This window comes from Lontra canadensis, unplaced genomic scaffold (assembly GCF_010015895.1).
Source record: "Lontra canadensis isolate GAN:19392208 unplaced genomic scaffold, GSC_riverotter_1.0 scaffold38, whole genome shotgun sequence".
Taxonomy (NCBI): Eukaryota; Metazoa; Chordata; class Mammalia; order Carnivora; family Mustelidae; genus Lontra; species Lontra canadensis.
The window spans coordinates 4,406,509-4,427,544 of NW_022631032.1; the positions used below are offsets into that span (position 1 = coordinate 4,406,509).

The 21,036-nt window shown below is 45.5% G+C and overlaps 1 protein-coding gene across 1 annotated transcript in view; it reads left to right on the forward strand.

The window, feature by feature from the left end:
* HEG1 (heart development protein with EGF like domains 1) overlaps window positions 1-21,036 on the forward strand; it is an 85,361-nt gene that overhangs the window by 14,716 nt on the left and 49,609 nt on the right. Inside the window, exons 2-3 of the mRNA XM_032869448.1 lie at window positions 12,824-13,111; window positions 14,780-15,076. Coding sequence (XP_032725339.1) covers window positions 12,824-13,111; window positions 14,780-15,076 — 585 coding nt within the window. The remainder of the gene's footprint in view (window positions 1-12,823; window positions 13,112-14,779; window positions 15,077-21,036) is intronic.

Below are 21,036 nucleotides of genomic sequence, written 5' to 3' on the forward strand. Positions count from 1 at the left end.
CCTGCCCAAGAGCCTCCTCTTCAGCCCCTCTGCTGGGTGTTTATTTTCAAAGGATGAGTGGGGCAAAGAACACTGGGGCACCAGATAGATGTGCCCAGAGACAAGATAGCACTGCCCCCCACCCTGCAGAGAGAGGCAGAGAGCCTTATTTTACTTAACTTAATTGAATGGGAATCTTCTGATCTGACCCTGGGGCTTTTTCTCAAGGCCTTTTTTTTTTAAGCCTATAGAATTATTTTTAAAGCAAGGAGCATGAGGTCAGTCACATCGGAGTCCTTCTTCTTCCTCTCCTGTCGAGGTTGGCCTGCTTCCCTTCTTAGCACCCCCAGGCCACCTCAGAGGCGATTGTGTTTCTGGAAGCCTGCCCCCAAACTCAGGGGCTCCAGGCCAGCCCTACCCCGGGTCACGGCTCAGTCCCCCAAGCCTGCCTTGCTCCCCAGAGGATGCTCAGCTAGACAAAAGCGGACTGTCACAGGGAGGGGAGGATAAAACGCCTGGTGAATTTTATACTTCTCATTATCAGAGGCTGTTCCAGGGGGATCTGTTTTTAAAAATCAGATCATTGGGTCTCAAGTCTAAACACTTCTTAAATGTGTACAGTTTTTCTTAGGGCTGCTCCTTTCAGGGCAAGAACGAGGAAGGAAATGAAACTCCCCGAGAGCCCTGGACAGTCCCCGACCGCGGGCTGCCTTTTGTTCACACAAACTCATTTGGCTCCTAAATGTCCTCCACCCAGAATCATTACATCCGCAGCAGTGTTTCAAAACACAGCCCAGAGCAGCTGAGCCGGAGTAGGCGGCTACCCTCCGGTGAGATCAAGCCACTTTCCCTCCATGCCCCCAAGGTTCCTGCCTGCTCCTACATCTCCCACCTGCTGGCCATCCGGCAGGAAATCCCCCTCATTGGGTGGATTCCTGGGGTGAAGGCGGTGATCTGGAGAGAGAGTGCAGCCGTGGAAGGGAGGATGGGATTCCGGTCCCAGCTGTGCGCCTTCCAAACTCCCACGGCACCTTCTCTGCCCAGTTGCATGGCTTCTCACAGCCCAGGGCCATCAGCATTGGCATCATTCAGCTCTCTTGAAAGCAATAGGCCCCTTGAGGTAAAGTCCACAGTGTCTTATGTGTGGCTGATGCTCAATAAAAATGTTTTTTCTCATTGTGGTAAAATATACATAACAAGGCACCATTTTCACCGTTTTCAGGTGTACAAGTTCTTGGCACTGAGTACATTCATAATATTGTACTCCCATCACCACCACCCATTTTTGTCTCATCAGCCCAGATAGGAACTCCTTAGGTCAGGACTCCCCATTCTTCCCTCTCTTCAGCCTGTGCAAATCTCTGTTCTGCTTCCTGTCTCTGTGACCTTCCCTCTTACCTGTACCTCATGTAAGTGGAATCATATAATACTTGTCCTCTTGTGACGGGCTTATCTAACCTAGCGTGATGTCGTTGAGTTTCATTCATATAGCAGGTGTCAGAATTTCCCCCCTTTTTAAGGCCGAGTGATACCCCGTTGTATGTAAAGAGCCCATGTGGCTTATCCATCCCTCCATCAATGGACACTTACATTGTTTCCACCTTTTGGCTATTGTAATAATGCTGCAGTGAACATGGGTGTCCAAACATCTGTTTGGTCCCTTGCTTTCAATCCTTTCGTGTGTGTTCCTAGCGGTGGAATTGCTAGATCATATAGTAGTCCTATGTTCAAGTTTTTAAGGAATGGCCAAACCATGTTCTGCAGTGGCTGTACCATTTTCTGTTCCCATCAGCAATGCATGAAGGTTCCAGTTTCTCTAAGTTCTCACCAACATTTACTTCCCTTTTTCTTTTTCTTTTTCTTTTTTTTTTTCCTCCCTTGGTAATAGCCGTCCTCATGAGTATGAAAGTAAACTTTTTTTTTTTTTTAATTTATGAATGCCACTCACTGGCTGTATTATGGACTTGGAACTGTTCCTGCCCCTCTTGGGCCCTGTTTGTCATCTGAGGTCAGACTATTTGGTTGCTATGATTCCTAAGGGCAGGGGTCACTTTTGGAGAGGGATGGGGGCACCAAGGTTAACCCTGGCAATTTCCCAACTTCGGGTAGAATGAATGATGCAAAACACTGTGGATGCTAGCTAGCAAATCAGGCTTCATGCCACAAATTAGTTTGGGAAGAGCTGGCTGAGCTTCTCTCTGTCCCCATTGGTTTCATTTGGGTGTGGTTAACTAGCAAAGACCCCAAAAAGAAGGCGTGGGTCCCTGTTCTCCACTCTGCCACTTAGTTTTGGGTTACTCCAGGCAGGTGACCTCAGGGCTGGGTCTTAGCCTTCTTTTCCTAAAATCGGGCAAGAATTCCTATCTTACCTGCCACTCAGAATGGTCAGGATGTAACAGGGTAATTTAGCCCCTCTGAAATTATCCTGTAAAAAAAGTACTTTGTAGATTGTAAACCTGTGGGATTTCTTCATTAGATCTCTGAGAATAGGGGCAAAATTCCCTTCTCCCATAAAGTTCCTGTGGACAGTGTCCTCCTCCTCTTGTGGTTTATAGACATCTGCCATGCCAAAAGGGGAATTAAAAAGGGAGCTTTTTAATTGTAATTCAATTCCTGTGTGAGCAATTGAATCTGAAGAAAATCTTTTCAAGTTATGAAGAAATTCACTATCATTGGTGTAAGAACCCATGCTGTCACCTACAGCTGTGTGGCTAAGAGACACCTAGCTCTCCCGGGTGTTCTCCAAGTTGAGGGATCCCAGGAAAGGTCCAAGGGGAAGCCAGAAACAGGAAATTTGCAGCTGGACAGTCAGTGTCTTACTGTTCCAGAACCTTCCCTCATGAGCTTTAACCCCTAAGCAATGTGAGCTTCATCTTCTGTCTGCCAGGTGACTCTCAGGAAAGTCCTGAGGGCTTTGTTTGTTGAATCCCTGGCTTTTCAGCCTTTCTTCAGGCATGGCCGAGCCTCTCTGCTCTGTCCTGGGTACTCATCCCCTCCCGGACTCCTACTTCTAATTCATCCTAGCCTTCCCTGGTCTTCTCTGTTTCCTTCACTGACTCTTCTTCTCCCTCTGATCCAAAGTTCCTCTTAGTTCAGTCCTTGACCCTCACTTTTCCTTTCATACCCCTTATCCTTCCTTATCCTTCCTCCTAATTGACAGTCCCAAATTTTAACCAACCACCTGTCAGACATTCCCACTTGGAAGTTATGTCGCTTCTAACTTCCTATTTTAAAAATAAGCTTTTCTTGTCCCTCAAACTCATTCTCCATTCTGCCTCCACTCTTCTTTATTATCATTCTTTCCATGACCCATGAAAATTATCTCTGAGGAGCTGATGTTAGAGGTCTTCTTGCTCAGTCTTCCTGCTAGTAAGTGCAGCTGTCCTCAAACCAAGTCCGGCGGATTCCACAGCCCATGTGACACACACCGTGTCACTCTCAGTGAGGAGCAGGGCAGTACAGAGAGGCTTATCGAAGGAGTTTGAAGACCAAGGGACACCGTCCTGACCAGCGCCTTAAAGCCCCATGTCACGGAATAAGCTGGGATGTGTCAGAATGAGACCTGGGTTTAGATTGTGTCATCCGCCCTTGAGCGCGTGACCTTGAACCCCCACTTCACCTCTCTGCCTCCCAGTGTCCCCGGGTGCCACGATACCCACTTGACCAGCTGTCGTTCTCATTAAATGAGATAAATGCCTGTGAGAACACTCAGCACATGGTAAGCGCTAAACAGACCTTTGTGAAATCTGAATCCAAATGGGAGGAAATGAAAATAAAGGCAGGCTGCTCTCACTCTGTGACACGGAGCCTGCGGGAGCTGGGGGTGGTGCCCTGTGGGGGCGGGCCGGGCCCTCTGGGAGGAAATCGCCTCTTCAGATGACACAGCATACGCCCTGTACACACCCACTCCACCGCTCAGAAACAATGCAAGTTGAAAACCCCCAAATCACAGGGTGGGTGGTGAGGAGTGGACTCTGTAGCAGCCGCTAATTAGGAAATCCTACTCCTGGGCTGGGCCAGCATCCCTGATGTTGGTTTACCAACAGATGTTTTGGAACATTAAGACACTGTAGAAGTGGAAGTTGTCAACTTGGGGGCGAAAAAAACAGTCAAAGCCATGAAAGTCTCTTGTTGACTGAATAGCCATTCATAGTACAAGGGAAAGCAAGGGCCTGACCCAGGGGGCTGAGTGCGGAGGGAAAGATGGTACCTCCAGCTCAAAAGATACCCGGGGAACTGGGACATCTCAGCTCCAGTGTGAGGCTGGTTGGTGTGGCTCGGTTGCCGTGGCATGTGAGTTGGGTGTGAGCAATAGCCTCCCACCATCTGGGGAGAGGGATGAGTGAGGTGAAAGGTGCCAGCCTCCAGAGGCCCCTCCCACCTCAGAGGCTACCCCTGAGCGTCTGGGAGCACAGTCTCTTCTCCTCACTCCCTGTCCAGCCCAGACTCCGAAGCCTGCACCATACCTTCTTGCCATTTCTCCAGGGCCATTTCATTTCTCCATTAAGCGCCAGAGCAGGTTCCTGGATGGCTTCCCCTGCCTGTGGTGGGTCCCTGCTGACCCCTGTCTACCTTACTCTGAATTTCTCTCCCCCTCGGGGTTTACACATGTGCTGAATAGGGAGCCACACGGAAAACAAAATTCAACCAGGGTACCCCGCAACCACTCAGGGCTTCTGAAAGGACTTATCCTTGCACCTCAATAGATATTTTAACATTTGACCCATTGTCCCAGGTGACTAAATGGGATCACGGAAAGCACTTGTATGTCCACAACGAAAGCAGACCTTGCCTGGTGTGCTGCGTGGTTGGCAAACCCTTTTCTGAAGAATAGTTCATAGGCAATAAGAGAAGCGGAGAGACATCCAGAGCTAAATGGGGCAGTGGGATACTGTCCTTTTAGAACCCTGGGCCAGTGCCATCAGGGGCTAATCATGCCAGAGGTGGGCCCGGCTCTCACCCTGGGCCTCCCCAGCCTCTCTCTGCACTTGCTAGGAGAGCGTCACAGAGGAAAGCCAGAGCGAGGCCCCAGCGGCTCCTCAGCCCCTCAGCCCACCTCAGTCCTTTCACTGGAATGCTCTGAGCTTCCAGGAGAGTTTTCACATCTGTGGCCACCTCAGCTGCCCAGAGAAGGGTTGGGAGACTGGGAAGTACCTGCCAAGGTCATCTCTAAATGTGTTCGTTCAAACTTGACAGACCTAGATCCCCTGAACAGCTGTCACAGATGCGGCACTCACTACGTACCCGATACTCTTGGAAGCTCTCCCCGGTGTGTTCTCTGTCATAGCCCAGGGAGGCAGGTGCTGTTACAGATGAAGAAGCCAAGGCACAGACGAATTACGTCGCTTGCCAAAGGTCACCGAGCACGTCCATGGTAGAACCAGAAGTCTAACGCCAACAACCCGACTTTAACCACAGTCTGTGCGTTACCCACTGCTGCTCTTGTGAAGCACTGGAGTTCTAGATCCAGGCAGGGAGCTGGAGGCAGGCTTTTTTCCTTTTAGACAACAGGACCCTCCTGTAGAGAAAACAGATTCACAAGGTCTGGGGAAAGCCAGCAATTTTTTAGTGTTGCCTCATGTGTTCCTTGGGGAAGAAAGGGAGAGATCCCCAGTTGAAGAAGGACAGTACAGGTAGACATTTCTCATCAATCCAGGGGGCCTTGGCACCTGTGACTGAGGGGAGGAGGGTAGAAGGGGCATCACAAGCCCACAAGTCTCTGAGGTCAATGGGGCCCAGCAGTGGCAGTACCGACCAGGGCTGTGTTTGGTCTCTAGCTGCTGTAGCGAGATGGTTGTGGACATCTGTCTTTGATCTGGCCGCCAGCTGTGGCCACGACAGGTGCTGAGTACCCCGAGGCGGGGTGGTCCAGACACAGGTGAACCTTCAGCTGGGTAGTCCAGGCAACTCACGCGCATATGTTTCAGAAATTGCTGGATTCTGAGCAAATTGAGTGAGCCACCTTTATGTTGAAAGTCTGCAGGCTTTACCCGCCTCTGGAAGCAGGTCTAGGGACCAAAGAAAGGCCGTTATAAGTGATTTCCAGACCTAGAGTCCCTTTACCAAGATACCAGCCTTTCTGTTGTTGTTGTTCTTTTTCCTAGGAGATGCATTTTTTAAAAAACATATACTTTTAGTAACATAAGATCGTAGGGTACTATCCGTTTTTTAATTTATGTCTTCACTTAACAGTACAGGGCGAGCATAGTACCTATCTATAACTGTATCAGTAATATATTTTGACCATCCCTTTAAAATTCTCTTGCCTCATAATTAAGTTAACCAACTTCCTATTGCAGAAATTTAGGTTGTTTCCAATTTTCATTATTATAAACAGTGCTGTGATAAACTTCCCCGTGCCTGAAACTTTGCATACATCCTTAGTAATTTCCTTGGAACTAATTTCAGAAATGGAATTCCTGGGTAGAAATATATGCCTGTCTTTAAGGCTTTTTGCGGTGGATTGCTAAGTTTCTCACCAGAAAGAATGGGCCAGTTTCATTCTTCCCCATGCTGTGTGGGAGTGCCCGTCTTCTGTGCCCACAGTGACACGGCATCTTAACTATTTTTTGAGTCTCTCCCAATTTGATAGGCAAAAATGAATATATAAAAGGTTTAAAAGTCTTTTCTAGTTTGGATTTGTGTTTTCTTTCTCTCCAGCAACACGGTCATGTACTTACCCCCCAGTCATACATTTTCTTTTGTGAATTGCATGTACTTGTCCTTTGTCTGTGAGAAGTCCATCTTAGGAATTTGAAAAGCTTCTTTGTGTATTAAGGATGCTGAACTTTTGGGCGCCTGGGTGGTTGGGGAGTCTGCTTCTCCCTCTGACCTTCTCCCCTCTCATGCTCTCTCTCACTGTCTCTCAAATACATACATACATACATACATAAATAAATAAATCTTAAAAAAAAAAAAAGAATACTGAATTTTTATCATGCACCGCAGACATTTACCCTGGCTTGTTATCTGACATCTTTAAATTTAAATTTTTATGTTTTATCAAACTCATATGTAGTTTCAAGATCCAGTATGTTTTATGAGGCTGGTATAAAAACCCGACCACTCCTACCATCATCATTTTCTGTTTCCCAGACTCAATCACTTTAAACCCCTGTAGCAAGTTCTTTCAGTAATTCTGCCCATACCTCTAAATAACGGGCCTATATTCTTATTTACTGAGTCATTGTTTTGGTTTTAGGCATATTTGTTGGTTTCTCTCAATGGAAATTTCATATTATTGAAAGCTCTACAAGTTGGAAGTGATACACCCTCTTTCTATTCTTTAGGGTCATTTTGAGGAACATGAAAGTGCATTTTCAACACAATTTAAAGTCACCCTTCAAAACAACATGATTCCAATTATCCCCTCCTGACTTATGCACGGGTGTTCTCCAGGATTTGTTCTACCTTGTTTCATTAATCTCACAAATGAGAAATTATTTTATACATTCAGTGTTGTTTGTGTTTATGTGCATATGGACCATTTTCTTTGCTCGTTATATGTTCTTGCTTCTTTTGACTTTTTACCTAGCATGGTTTTTCTTCTGCTTGAAATAAATTCTCCATAATTACCTTTAGTGGGGGTGGTTGATAAACTGAAATTTGACTGAAAATGTTTCTATTTTGAAAGTTAGCCTGAAGATATTTTTCAAAGATAGTTTTACTGAGTGTATAATTCTGGTTTTTCCTCTCTCAGCACATTGAAAATATTTACCTACTGTCTTTTGGCTTCCATTGTTGCTGTTGAAAAATTAGCTGTTAGTCTAATTGTCATCTTCAGTAGAAGATTTGTCATATTTTTTCCTTCTGTTTTGGTTTTTTTTTTTGGTATTTAGTTTAGTTTTGTTTTAAGTAGGCTTCATGCCTAGTGCCCAGCACAGACAGGACTCAGACTCACAACACTGAGATCAAGACCTGAGCTGAGATCAAGAGTTGGACACTTAACCAACCGAGCCAACCAGGGACCCCTCCCCTCTGGTAGTTTTTAAGACATACTTTTGTCTGGGGTTTTCTGCAATTTGACTATAATGTGGGTTTGTATTTTTGTTTTTTTTAGTCTCTTAAGGATTTGTTGGGCTTCCTTAGTTTACTTGATTCATTTTTATCCATTTGGGAAAATTCTTAGCCATTTTTTAAATATTGCTATTTCTCTTTTCTCTCTGGCCCACTGAGAACTCCAGTTATATATATGTTAGACTTTCTCACTGTATCTTCCTTGTCACTTCATCTCTTTTTTGTATTTTCTTTTTTTTATCACCTGGGCATTCTCTCATGATGTGTCTTGTAATTATTAGTTCTTCTTTCAATCATGTTTGATCTGTTGGGTTTCCTAATTTCAGTTATTATAATTTATTCATCTCTAGAATTTCCATTTAGAGTTCTTTCATGTCTTTTGGCCATTATTCATAGTCTCTCTCTCATTTTCAATTCTTTCTTTTCATGGAGTTTTATATATTTATATTCTTTGACTGATAATTCCAGTATTTGAAGTCTTTGCTTGTCTAGATTGCTGACTTTTGCCCATTGATGCCTTTTTTTCTTATATATTTTGTGCCTTTTGATGGTGATCTATCTCTTTTTCCTTAGAATCGTATCAATAAATGATAAAGTTGGATTGAAGATATGTTCGTTTAGAGAGCATTCACATTTATTTTTGCTGAGCAGGAGGCACTGTATTTCGGAACCACTTTTCCTTCCCATTAATGAGGTATATGTATGTATGTGTGTGCACATATGTGCATGTGTATTTGAGATATAATTTACATACCATGAAGTTCAACCTTTTAAAGTATATGATTTAGTGGTTTTAGTATATTTACAAAGTTCAGGACCAATTTTAAAATACAACCTCGGCTTGAGGTTTAGACCACAGAGGCACTGTGAATTCATGCTGCACACCCACATGAAGGCTACCTTTATGGTTAAAAATTCTTGAGTGAAATTTACTTTCCTTTACCTAAAACCGAGATCAAAAGGCCACCTTTCCTTGCTGTCCTGTTCTGCAGGGAAAATTAGTTTTCTATATGCCTTATAGATATGGTATAGCTCTCGTCCCAGCTTTATACAGGAATTTCCTCGGGGTGCCTGGGTGGCTCAGTCAGTTAGGCATTTACCTTTGGGTCACGACATGATCCCGGGGTTCTGGGATCAAGCGCCATGTTGGGCCAGGGAGCCTGCTTCTCCCTCTACTGCTCCCCCTCCTTGTGTTCTCTCTCTCTTTCTCTCTCTCTGTGTCAAATAAATAAATAAAATCTTTAAAAAATAACAAAACAAATAGTATTTAAAAATTCAAACCAAATTTTAAAAAAAAAGAGTTTCCTCTCAGACTCCCTTCTTAAGAGTTTTGTCTCATATCTCCTATATCCTCTTGGTAATCAGAACAGGAGTTCAAGGTCACAGAAGTTGAGCAGGTGTCCCAGGACAGCTGCCAGTTCTGGAATTAAGCTCACTTCTCTGAATTCCAGCTCTTGGCTCATATTTGGTCTTAGAAGATTTGAATCTTTACTTCCCAACTCAGCAATGCATTTAGAAAAATTTTTTTAAAATACATTATTTATCGGGGCGCCTGGGTGGCTCAGTGGGTTAAAGCCTCTGCCTTCGGCTCAGGTCATGATCCCAGGGTCCTGGGATCGAGCCCCACATCGGGCTCTCTGCTCTGCAGGGAGCCTGCTTCCTCCTCTCTCTCTCTGCCTGCCTCTCTGCCTACTTGTGATCTCTGTCTGTCAAATAAATAAATAAAATCTTTTAAAAAATACATTATTTATCATATTTGGTTTGTAGTGGCAAGGTTATTTGGGACAGTGCAAGAATATTGTCCACCTTTCTCTTTTGTTGATCGTGCACATTTTTTTTCTTTCTTCCGTCTCTAGCCAATTCTCCAGGGAGACTGCGTGGGTCAGTGCTAGCCCCATCTTGTCTTTATGTGGCCCTTCTGTTCCTTCTGTGGGCTGTAGTGGAATTCCTTGAGCTAAGGACGTTCCCAGTTCCTTGAAGAAGGGCATCTTGCTGCTTCCTCAGAGACTCAGCCATACGAGCCTTAGAGGCTCAACAATAACCAAATCTTAAACTCATCTTAAGCCTATAATAGAGTGAAATTCATTTTCTTCCTCTGCTTATGGCTTACCAGCTTCAGTGTATGGTTTTTGAGTCCTTCTACCTCCCCACAATCACTTTTATTCTGACATCTTTTAAGACTAATTTCTCTCATTGTGCCCAAAGGGAGAGAAAGCTTCCTCAAACCCTTTCTTCACCTTCTCTCTGGAGGCCAGCTTGCTGTGCAGCTCAGATAGGAAGAACAAAGGGAACATGCCGTGTGGGTGGGATTCTGGTCTCTGTAACACCCCCCACCCCCTCCAGTCTCAAGATTAACTTATGGACTTTGTGGCTGCCCCTGGAAACACCCCTCCATAGCCCACTGCCAGCTAAATGTGGGACTTGCCTGTCTGGGGCTGGGCCCCAGAAGAGCTCAGATGCCTGGGCAACTTCTCTCCCTCTTCAGGAAGTTTCTGTTAAGTATCACTTACAGGAAACAAAATAGGAAGCATGGAAACAGCAGTTCTCAAGGGATTTGGGGAGAAAAGTGTTCCCTTAGGGAAATTTGTCAGAATCTCTTATGGAAGATTTTTAAATCACCACGCCTCCAACCCCAATAGGTGAGCCACACTTCTGGCAGGAAGGGACCAGAGTGGGGAAATGCTGAGAACCACTGGTCTAGAACTACACTGTCCAGTATTGTAGCTACTAGCCACGTGGGGCTATTGTGCTCTTGAAGTATACAGCTAGAATAATACTCTGGATTTTATAGGTGTAATACCAGAAAAAGAAGGCAAAGTATCTTAATAATCTTTATATCAATTACATATTGAAATGCTACTATTTTAAATATGTCAGAGTATGTAAAATATTTATTAAAATTAATTTCACCTGTAACTTTTAAAAATGAAGTTACATACATGGCTTGCATTCGTGTCTTACTTTATACACCTCTTAACGCTGATCTAGAAGATAACTTATTCCTTTTGGGAAAGTGTGTGTGTGTGATATTTTGAGCCAAAACGTTGGTTCAGCCTGTAGGCTCTATTGGTCTGATGGTTGGCCATTTTTGCCTGACTCATACAGATAGATGTGACTTCATTTATTCCTACAGAGGTTTCTCAACAGTGCCCACAGCCCCTGATCCTAGGCAGAAAAGAAGATTGCATTCCCAAATGAGGAAAATAAAAATAGGTTTTTAAAGGAGTCATGTAATCAGTAATAACTTTAAATGGTCCTTGTCCTCATTGCTTTCTCTAGAAACTCATTAAACTCCGTGCCCTCCAATTAGCACATGTATTTCCTATTCACTTCCATATTAGTTTGGATATCCAGGGACACAGCTCTTAGAATGTTCTTTTGGTGTGATCTTCAGGAGCTGGTAGCTCTAGTTGGCAGGCTCTAGCTTCCAAGCCATTTCTGGGTCATGTGCAGACGTCGTCAGAGTAGCAAGGCAGCCTTCTTGGGTTGGACTCCGGCCTCCCACCTGCCTGCTCTGACTCTGAACCCCCTGCCTTGACAAATGGCACTTGACACCACCAATGACCACCTCTGTGCCCAGTTTCCCCACAACTTTTATAGGACCCAGAAGTTTTTAACCAGTGCTCTCTTTGCCACCATCTTGGACAATATGGCAGCAAGTGATCACTTCAGTATATTTTCTGACTAACCTGCATCCATCCCTAATTTATCAAGGTCAAATAACAGTCCATATGAATAAGCAACCTTTCCTTGGCACCTCTGCACTGGAGATGAGGGGAATCCAAGGATTTGCTACAGTGCACTTGGTTCTAACCACTGGGTACTGTGAGAGCTCGGGGAGCAGGCTGCCTGGTGACTTGGGCAAGGGAGCATGACCCCCTGTGCCTCCTCTGCCTCCCTTGCAAAGTGGGGAGGATGAGAGTACCTTCCTCGGCATTGTGCAAGATTGAACAATGAGGGCACGTTGAGAGCTTACATTGATCGGTGTTCGGCACACACACTTGCATGCATGATTGCTGTTCAATCCTATTTTGAAACCTATTGTTTTAATTCAATAATACCTGTAGAATATCTTTATCTTATCTTATAACATTATTTTAATACCTCAGAGTATCCTTTCATATAGATATACTGCAACTGATTTAATTGATCTCCTACTGTAGGATTTTCAGTTTTGTTTGTTCCTTCCTTCCTTTCTTTTTTGCTATTATAAACAATGACATCATGAATATCAGTGCAGCTAAATTTTTCTTCACATTCTTGAGTATTTCCTTAGCATGAATTCAAAGAAACAGAATCACTTCATCAAACCTATTTATATTACTGAGGTTTTGATAATATGGCCAAATCCTTCACAGATTTTCCAGAATTGTGTCTATCCCAGCCGCGATCCCCTGCCTGCAAGAATGGGTGTCAGGATGGAGAGCTGTCTGCTTTTACCTTCTACCACATGGGAAACACAGTTCACAACCTTGATGCTCAGGAGTGCTTCCTTCCTTGCTATCACACCTGACCCGTACCCCCACACCCCTTCCTGAGCCTGCCCAGCCCCCTGAGGTGCTCTCCCCTGAGCCCCACACTGGTCTTCTTCTAGTGGTTTCCATCATTTATTCCACTTCCTGTAAAATTCAATCCTACCCGGTGTTGCTGCTTCATAATTTCTCCCACTGGACTGTCAGAACAATTCCCAAGGGGGAAAAAAGAAAGGTGAAATTATTTGATCTGAATCCACTTCCTCACCGATACATCTGCTCATGGCTTTTCTGAAGGTTTCCTTCTTTTTCAGAAGCCAGCAAGTTCTCACTGATCTATTTTCTTATTGTTTCAGCCGCTGAAAGGAGCAGTTGGACAGAAAGTAACACTGAATCCCACATAGAAAACGTCACCTTTGATCGGAACCAAATGGACCTTTCCACAGTGGTTTCCAAGGAGGCTGTGAGGACTCAGATCCCCACAAAGAACCATACTTCTTCAGATGCTCCAGAAAACTTCACTCCACAGAGCGAAGCAGCAGATGCTAGAGGAAGAAACAACTCTTCCTGGAAGACAGATTTCACCACTTCCCACGTTGGGGCTGACACAGCAACAGCTCTGACTTCCCAGAGCCTCACCAGAGGTGAGTTTGTGCCAGTGATGGCCTGTTTCCTGCAGGTATGTCCCCTCCTGGAAAATAAAGTTTCTGCATCTCCCTCTTCCCCAGCCTGAGCCCCGGTGCCCATCCAAGGGTCCTGGGCTGTGGGTCCTGGGCTGTGCAGCTCGGACGCCCTCTGTGGCTCGCTGTGATTGAGTGAGTTTGCAGCATAGTCCACGTGAGGACTGAGAGGCCTGGAGGCCTGAGCAGTCCCGTGGAATTGACATTCTGTGGCCAGACTGAATCCCAGTGACTCCGGTGACCATGCCACACACCGCAGTCTCCGAGGGAGGTGCCAGGTCTGGTCTGATGGGCCACACAGCTGGGTCTGTGTGCACGTGGCTCCAACGGTGGTTCCTGCTTCAATCTGCACAGCTCAGTGGGTTGGCACCTTGTCATGAAAGGTTTCAAGAAGGGGCTGGGGCTGGATGTGCAAGATTTGCCTGGGGAAGGGAGGACAAAGAAAAGTGGCACCAATTGGGTACCTACTACACACCCACACATCTGTTCCTTCAGTTCTCACGGCAAGCCAGTGAGGTCACATTATCCTCTTTTGAGGAATTTGGAAACTGAAGGTAGAGAAGTTAATTAATCTGAGGTGTCTAGGTCAAACAGCTCATAGGTTTTATGGTTGGGATTTGAGGCTCTCTGTGCATCTGAGCAAGGTAGAAGGAGAAGCTGAGGAGTGGGGTGCACAGATCATGTGAGGAAAGAAGAGAAGCTGGGTCTCTTTGTGAGGCTGGCTGGCCAGCGGCTTCCCATGGGGAGGGGGTCAGTCCCACATGGAGGAGAGGACAGCTGTGTGGAGGGGGTTAGGGGCAGTCACAGAGGACTTTGAAGACCAGGCCAATTAGATTTGGTATGGTAGGAAGAGTCACCAAAGGTTTTTGAACAGGGCGGTGACATGATCACAGCAAATCTGGGGATGAGTCGGCTGGCAGGCAGGTAGAAGACATCTAGGGTGGGAGATGGGACAGAGGGAACCTGGAGTCAGGGGACCACCCAGGCAGATCCGGGTGCTAAGATCCATGGCCTGGTGGCCTCCGGTGCAGTGAGAAAGGGATTGGTAAAGACTCTTCACAAAGGAAAATTGATACGACTTGGTGACAGCCTAAAAGTAGAGGGTGAAGCCATCAAAGATGACCCCATGGTTTCCCGAGCTAGTTCCAGGAGTTCGGGTGGGGGACTCAATGCTATAAGGAGTGCAAAGGACAGTATTTTATGTCCCATTCATGAGTGATGGGCGTAGAGTGATGGACACCCTGCCCAGGGTGCCGCGTGGGGGTGCTGGTCATGCAGATATTGGAAATTTTGTTTATGTTGACTTTAAGTCAGTTCTGAGACCAGCTTTGTGGAATGTGAGTGACGGGTCATGGGGATCAGAATCGGATCTTTGATTCCATATCGTCTGACACTTAGCTTCATTGTGCCCCTTTTATAATAACTTGACCACTAAAAATGCCGTCTTTGTTGGTGAGATCTGAACACAGGCTTTGTCTTGGTTTGCGGTCTCTCCTTCAGGAGCGAATTTGTTGTAGAATGAATAATTGCTCCTTATTTCTCCTCACAGAGGTCAGAGGTGAAGCCACTACCCATTACTCAGACGTTTGGAGGTCTGCTGATGGAATTGTAATTGTTACTGTCTGCTTTCAGCTCTGGGAACGCTTCACTTGCCATCCAGCTCGGGGTCCGAAGGAAGAGCTGACCCTTCCCGCACGGAGAGCTCAACATCCCAGGGTTCCCTGGAGAGAGGAAAGGGACTCCTGGAAGAAGTGACTGCGCACAGCCAAGTGGCTGCCACTTGGGTTTTAGGACAGTCCCCTCCTCCTGCTCTGGTGATGGGAGAAGAGATCACAGTCTTGGGGAAGAGAAACACCTCAGGCCCTGCGCTTTCCTGGCTGCTTTTCTCCAGGACTCCGGCTTCCTCCCCTCCCTCAGAGCCCTCCTCAGGTGAGAGCTTCTATCCCAGCCTCCCACATGGATGTCATCCAGAATAGAAGTAGTAGATGCACACAGCTCCCTAGTAACATCCTTGTCACAGGGGCTGAGGGGGAAAGGCATTAGGGACAAATGTGAAGTATTTGGGGGCAGAAGTACCATCTGTACAATGTATCTTTGTTCTGAAGTCCATCTTTAAAATATGTTTTCTTTAGCTGCATAAGGAGGAACGTTAGAATTGGTTTAATGGCTGCTACAGGCCCTTTGTGTCCACCATCCCCTGCTTGTCCCCCTCTCCCCACGTACACTGAGAGTTGTCAGTGTGTCTCCTTGCTTAAGAGGCCATGCTTTGGGGTGAGTGAAATGGTGAGTGTTGTGTCATTTGATTAGGAGTTAGATTTGTGTTTCTTCATCATTGCAAAATCGCTTCTTGCAATGGCAAAGATAATATAGATAGACATTTTTCTGGGTATCATTAAAAAAAAAACAAAGTGCAAAGTTAACAGATAGACATTTTTCTAGGTATCATTAAAAAACCACAAAAACAAAAACAAAGTGCCCGTATTTGCAAGACTGCGGGCAGTGGAGGATTCACCTCTCTGCCTCTTCAGCTCCTAGTCATCAGTTAAGCTCCACTCCCCGCCCCACTCACCCTCACCCCCGCACCTCCCCCACCCCTGCCCATGCAGGTATTCCCTTTCAGCAAGCCTGTTCTCAGCCCTCTGAGCCTATGTGCCGTCCACTCTGTTACACCAGGGTATCCAGCATCCATCTCCCCAGAGGCACTGTGATCCTCTTGAGGACCCAGGCTGTGTCTATCACTCTCTTAGGTTCCCTGCCATCTCAGACTACCGTAGGGTTGGTAAGTAATGGGGATTAGCACGTGCCCCAGTATCACAAGGCTCCTCCAGCCGCAGGCCAAAGAGAATGCTGGAAACTCTGTCTTTTCCCACCTCTGAGGTTTTATTCAGAATCCGTGTATGCTGCATGTGTTTTCATCCACATGCCTGAGGAAGCAGGACAGAGAGGGCTGGAAATCGTCTTGGAAATAGAGATTAGGTTGCCTCCGAAATTGCCGTTTCCAAATTTTCATAGGTCAGGATTTAGAGATATTTGAAAGACTAGGGGTTTGGGTTTATGTCACCAAAGCAAAAACTGAACCTGGATATCCTTTCTGGAATACCTAAAGCAGCAAGTTTCTCCTTTATATACTATGTATAGTTTCTGCTGACTGCATATGTATATAATTTATGATTCATGTCTTCAGGAGATTCCTTTTAAGATTATTCTTAAACATTGGTTAGATTGGATAAAAGCTATGAGCCTATTTCTAGCTTCAAAGGTCTGTGGTTCAGTGATTTACAACCAACTTTACTAAATGGTAGAAAGGAAGTGTTTTCTAGGAAGCTACACTTTGATTCTGGTCAAGGCCATTTAATATTTATATTTTAAATTCAACCCACTACTGTGGTTTATATTTTGAAAATCAGCCTGTGTTTCTAACTTTACTAGACTTGGCTCTGTCGTCATCTAGATTTTTCAACATTTAAAAAATTAGTTGGCCCTCAAGTTCCTTGAGCATTTGCCATTTTAGAACCTTATACTTGTAGGGGTGACTGACAGAGTCAGTGGACCATGTAACTCTTGATCTCAGGGTTGTAAGTTCGAGCCCCACATTGGGTATAGAGACTACTTAAAATAAAATCTAAAAAAAAAGAAAAAAAGAGGGGCACCTGGGTGGCTCGGTTGGTTGGGCAACTGCCTTTGGCTCGGGTCGTGATCCTGGAGTCCAGGGATCAAGTCCCACATCAGGCTCCCAGCTCCATGGGGAGTCTGCTTCTCCCTCTGACCTTCTTCCCTCTCATGCTCTCTCTCTCAAATAAATAAAAATCTTAAAAAGAAAAAAAAATAAAGAAAGAAAAAAGAAACTTATACCTTTAGTTTTTGAAGAGTTCTGCCATATCGTTCCTACTCCTTGAGTCTTTGACTCAGCATTTCTCTTCCTTTTTACTAACGTGGGTATTCTGTGCTATCTTGAGGGCCACCTCTTTAAAAAACTAGATGCTGCATCAGGCTTTAGGTGCTGCTAAATGAGGGAATGTTAAATGACCCATCTGGGTCTAGCCTGCCAGCCTCCCTGCTCCCTGGAGAGACTTGAAGCCACATGGGAAACACAGCTCTGTGGGGTTAGTAACGGCTCACCTGTGAACCAGAGCTCTGCTATACCTCCTACCAGCCCTTAAATCTACATCCTGGGAGCTTAGTATTGCGGCCTGGGCCTGACAGCGGAACAGAGGGGCGCGCGGGCGTGAGCTCTGAGAGCTAGCAGGACTTGCCCCAGGCAGACCTGGAGGCGCCTCGCCGGGCTGGCACTCTGTACAAGGGAAGCGAAGGGGGAGCGCGGCGGGTGGGAGGGGGGAGGTGTGCCTGTTGACACTTGGCAACTCAATCCACCCGTAAATGTGACCCAGAGAAAGTCCTGGCACTTAGAGCAGTCCCATGAGTTGTGCTCTCTTCAAAGTAAGCTTTCACGCAGCCGCCCGGAGCCTGGTCCAGAGAGGATGGGGCTCTCTAGGAGAAACATGAAGGGATTAGACCCCATGATCATAAAGATCCTTCCTAGCTCCAGCCTCTGTTACTCCCAACATACCCGGCCTTAGTATTCTGTGCTCCTGTCCCTCCTCGCTCTGCTACGAAGAAACAGGGATTCAGCACAACCTCATCTGCAGCGGGGCCAGCCAGGCATTCCCTGCTCCCCAAAATAAGTGATATGCCAGGAATGTATGCTTTAAAGCAGGTATAGGCCCAGACCGCTAAATCAGATTTTTAGAAAGAGATCAGGAGCCATTTGAAATGATTTTTCTTGCTGCTTTAGATCTTTCTGTACTTTCCACATGTTCTGCAAGGACCATGTGCTATTGGATCACTGGGGGGAAAATAAATAAGTAAAGCAACTAACAGGAAAAGTTCTCTTTTGAAGGCAGAAAGAGATATGTATATGTTGAATTGTGTGAGAATGGCTGCAGTTGAACACTAAATTTAGCCTTGAGCTTCCTGGAAACCAGGGCACAAAGGGAAACTGGGTGGGGCGCGAGACCATTGTCAGATAAAGTAAGCAGACAATTTCATCCCTAGGCAGGCATGTGTTGGGGGCCGTGAATGCTAAGACGACTGTTCATGTAAGGAGTGTTGAGAATCCTAATAGAAAATGCCTCCGATTGCTGTTTTGAGGAAATTGTGCTAACGATCTTTAAAAGGCAATATTTTATATAGATTCTCAGTAAGAGCTCAGGGTATAATAATGGATCTCAACTCATGAAAGTATGTCTGTGGGTGGCTGAGCCAGTGCGGTCCAGGTAAATTGCTTTGTGGTGATTTCACTTTGTAAAGGAAGAGAGCATAAATAACTCAGGAGATTGTAGATGTAGCATATCTTTCTCAACCATCAGCTGCTTCAGCTGGGTGTTTGGCAGGTCTTGGACAGCTGTCAGACCAAGGTTGAGCATTCGCTGCACGCCTGAGGTTCCAGCATTTTGTGCTGGGATTGGGGAGTGACCCATACACTTTTATCAGATGAGTGGGATATTCTTTATACCTCCTGTTCTAAAGATTAGGGAACTTGGCTCGTTTCTGCTCCCAAATGGATGGCCTTCCCATTTTTGAATGGGTGCTTCAGGGGTAGAAATGAGCAAGGGACGGTGGGTATTAAATAACCGATATTGCTGGCCCATTGATTAGAAACATGGTAAATTTCCCCCGAGATGTATTCAGCACAGAGACTAGTGTAAGGGGTGACTCTATGAGTTTGACCAACCATTCTCTCTTTCTGTGAAGAGTCAGCACTTGTATAGAAGTACTCAGTACAGAAGGACTCACAACTTTACTGTGAGAATTCAGAGGGATTATGTCTATCGAGTACTTACTTAGCACAATGTAGAAGGGTATATGTAAGACACTAGCACATCGAACTGGTCAGTAAATGGCAGCTTTTAATAATGGCAGTGAGATGATGAAGCAGTGTTCCACAGAGCCTTGGTCAGGGACAGCACAACCATCGTCCTTTCGTGGCCTTCAGCGTTTGTGACTTCCGTAACTGTGTGTCTGTGGCCATTGATTTGCTGTACAGGTACTCAGGCTGAGTCCAAGTTAACCACCACCGTGCAGTGATTCGATAAAATCCTGCAGTTGGCCAGGAATAGTGCTTTGAAAGAGCACCCAGCAACTGAGGAGCTTGTAACTTGGCAGGGTCAGACGATGACTCTAATGACGTGAGGCCTGAGAAGCTAAGTGGCTAGTGAGGCTTTGGGGCATGTCTATATTATGCATTCCTTTTTTTTTATACTAATGGATTTTTATTTGTTTGGTTTTGCTTTTAAGTAAGGGTGTGTTCAAGTAGGCTAGGACTCTATTTTGGGGTCCAGTCTATTTTTTTTTTTTTTGTTTCAGTCACTAGCTGTGTGGATTGCTCGCGTCTTCGATTTGCTTTCCTTAAGGCCCAGTGAGCAGAGCTGCAGGCTGTGTTCTAGGCGTAGCTGGTTCTGTGGTTTGTATAAGAGTCAGAGGAACCTTTGTGTTTCCTGTGCTCCCCCTCTCTCTAATTATATTTAATATTTATTTGTGCTTTTGGTCACAGCTGCACATAGGACTGGTCTTCAAGGAACCATTTTTTTTTAAGATTTTATTTATGCATTTTAGAGAGAGAGTGCAAGCAGGGGAGGAGCTGAGGGAGAGGGAGAGGGAGGGGGAGAGAATCTCAAGCAGACTCTGTACTGAGCATGGAGCCTGATGCGGGACTCAGTCTCACAACCCTGAGATCAGGACCTGAACCAAAACCAAGAGTCAGACACTCTACCAACTGAGCCACCCAGGTGCCCCTTTAAGGGACCATTTATAATGAGAACTTAATTCTTCCCTTTCTGGGTCGTAAATAACAGCTTGAAACCTTTCATTATAAAAGTATAAAGTACTTTTATTATTTTTGGCTTAAAAAGAAAAATGTTTTTTCTTGCCTTTGGATCTTGCCAGCCATGTTTCTTCCCACTCACCATGCTTTCCTGTGGTTTATTCCTGTTTGGAATGAGAACCTCAGGGTGCCCTTCTGGAGGCCAGTTCTTAGGGTGTCCTTTGGAAAGTTCTTTGTGGAAAGGAGCCATTAGCAAGCCACTTTACTTCTGTGGAACAGACTGCGTATTTTGACCAAAATGGCCTATAACTCAATTTTTGAGGCTCTTGACAATTAATACCGGTGTCTGCCATCCTTTTCAACAAAAAAGTGTTCCCATCCTGGAGTCCTTGATCTCCCAGGGGCCCACTGGCGTGGTATGTAAGCTTGAGAGCCGGTCTCCAAAGCCTCATGAGGCTGACTGTAATTATGGGACCTGTTCACTTTTGGATGGAATTAAATCAAATCAGTGTGGTAACATTGAGTATATCTTGCTAACTCGAAGCTCTGTTACTTCTTTTTTTTTTTTTTTTTTAAGATTTTATTTATTTGACAGAGAGAGAGATCACAAGTAGGCAGAGAGGCAGGTAGAGAAGAGGGGGAAGCAGGCTCCTTGCTGAGCAGAGAGCCTGATGTGGGGCTCGATCCCAGGACCCTAGGATCATGACCTGAGCGGAAGGCAGAGGCTTAACCCACTGAGCCACCCATGAGCCCTTGTTCTGTTACTTCTTAAATGCAGTTCAGTTAATAGTCTTTCAAAACCTCAGGTTTACATGGCAGTGAGGTGGGAAAAGTAGAGAACGCTTGATGCGGACAAGGGCTGGAATTACTGCCCTAGGCTAGTATTATTCCCGCTGTGGTCTGCAGAGCCCTGGCCTCCCCAGGGGTGGCCTGGGGGCAGGGCTTCTGTAACTGCCTTACTTTTATTCATTTATATATTTGGATTTTAATCTACAACAGCAGTTTGAACAAAAGGATCACATGGCTAAAATGAAGCAAAACAAAAACCTGTACCTTATCACGATGGCCA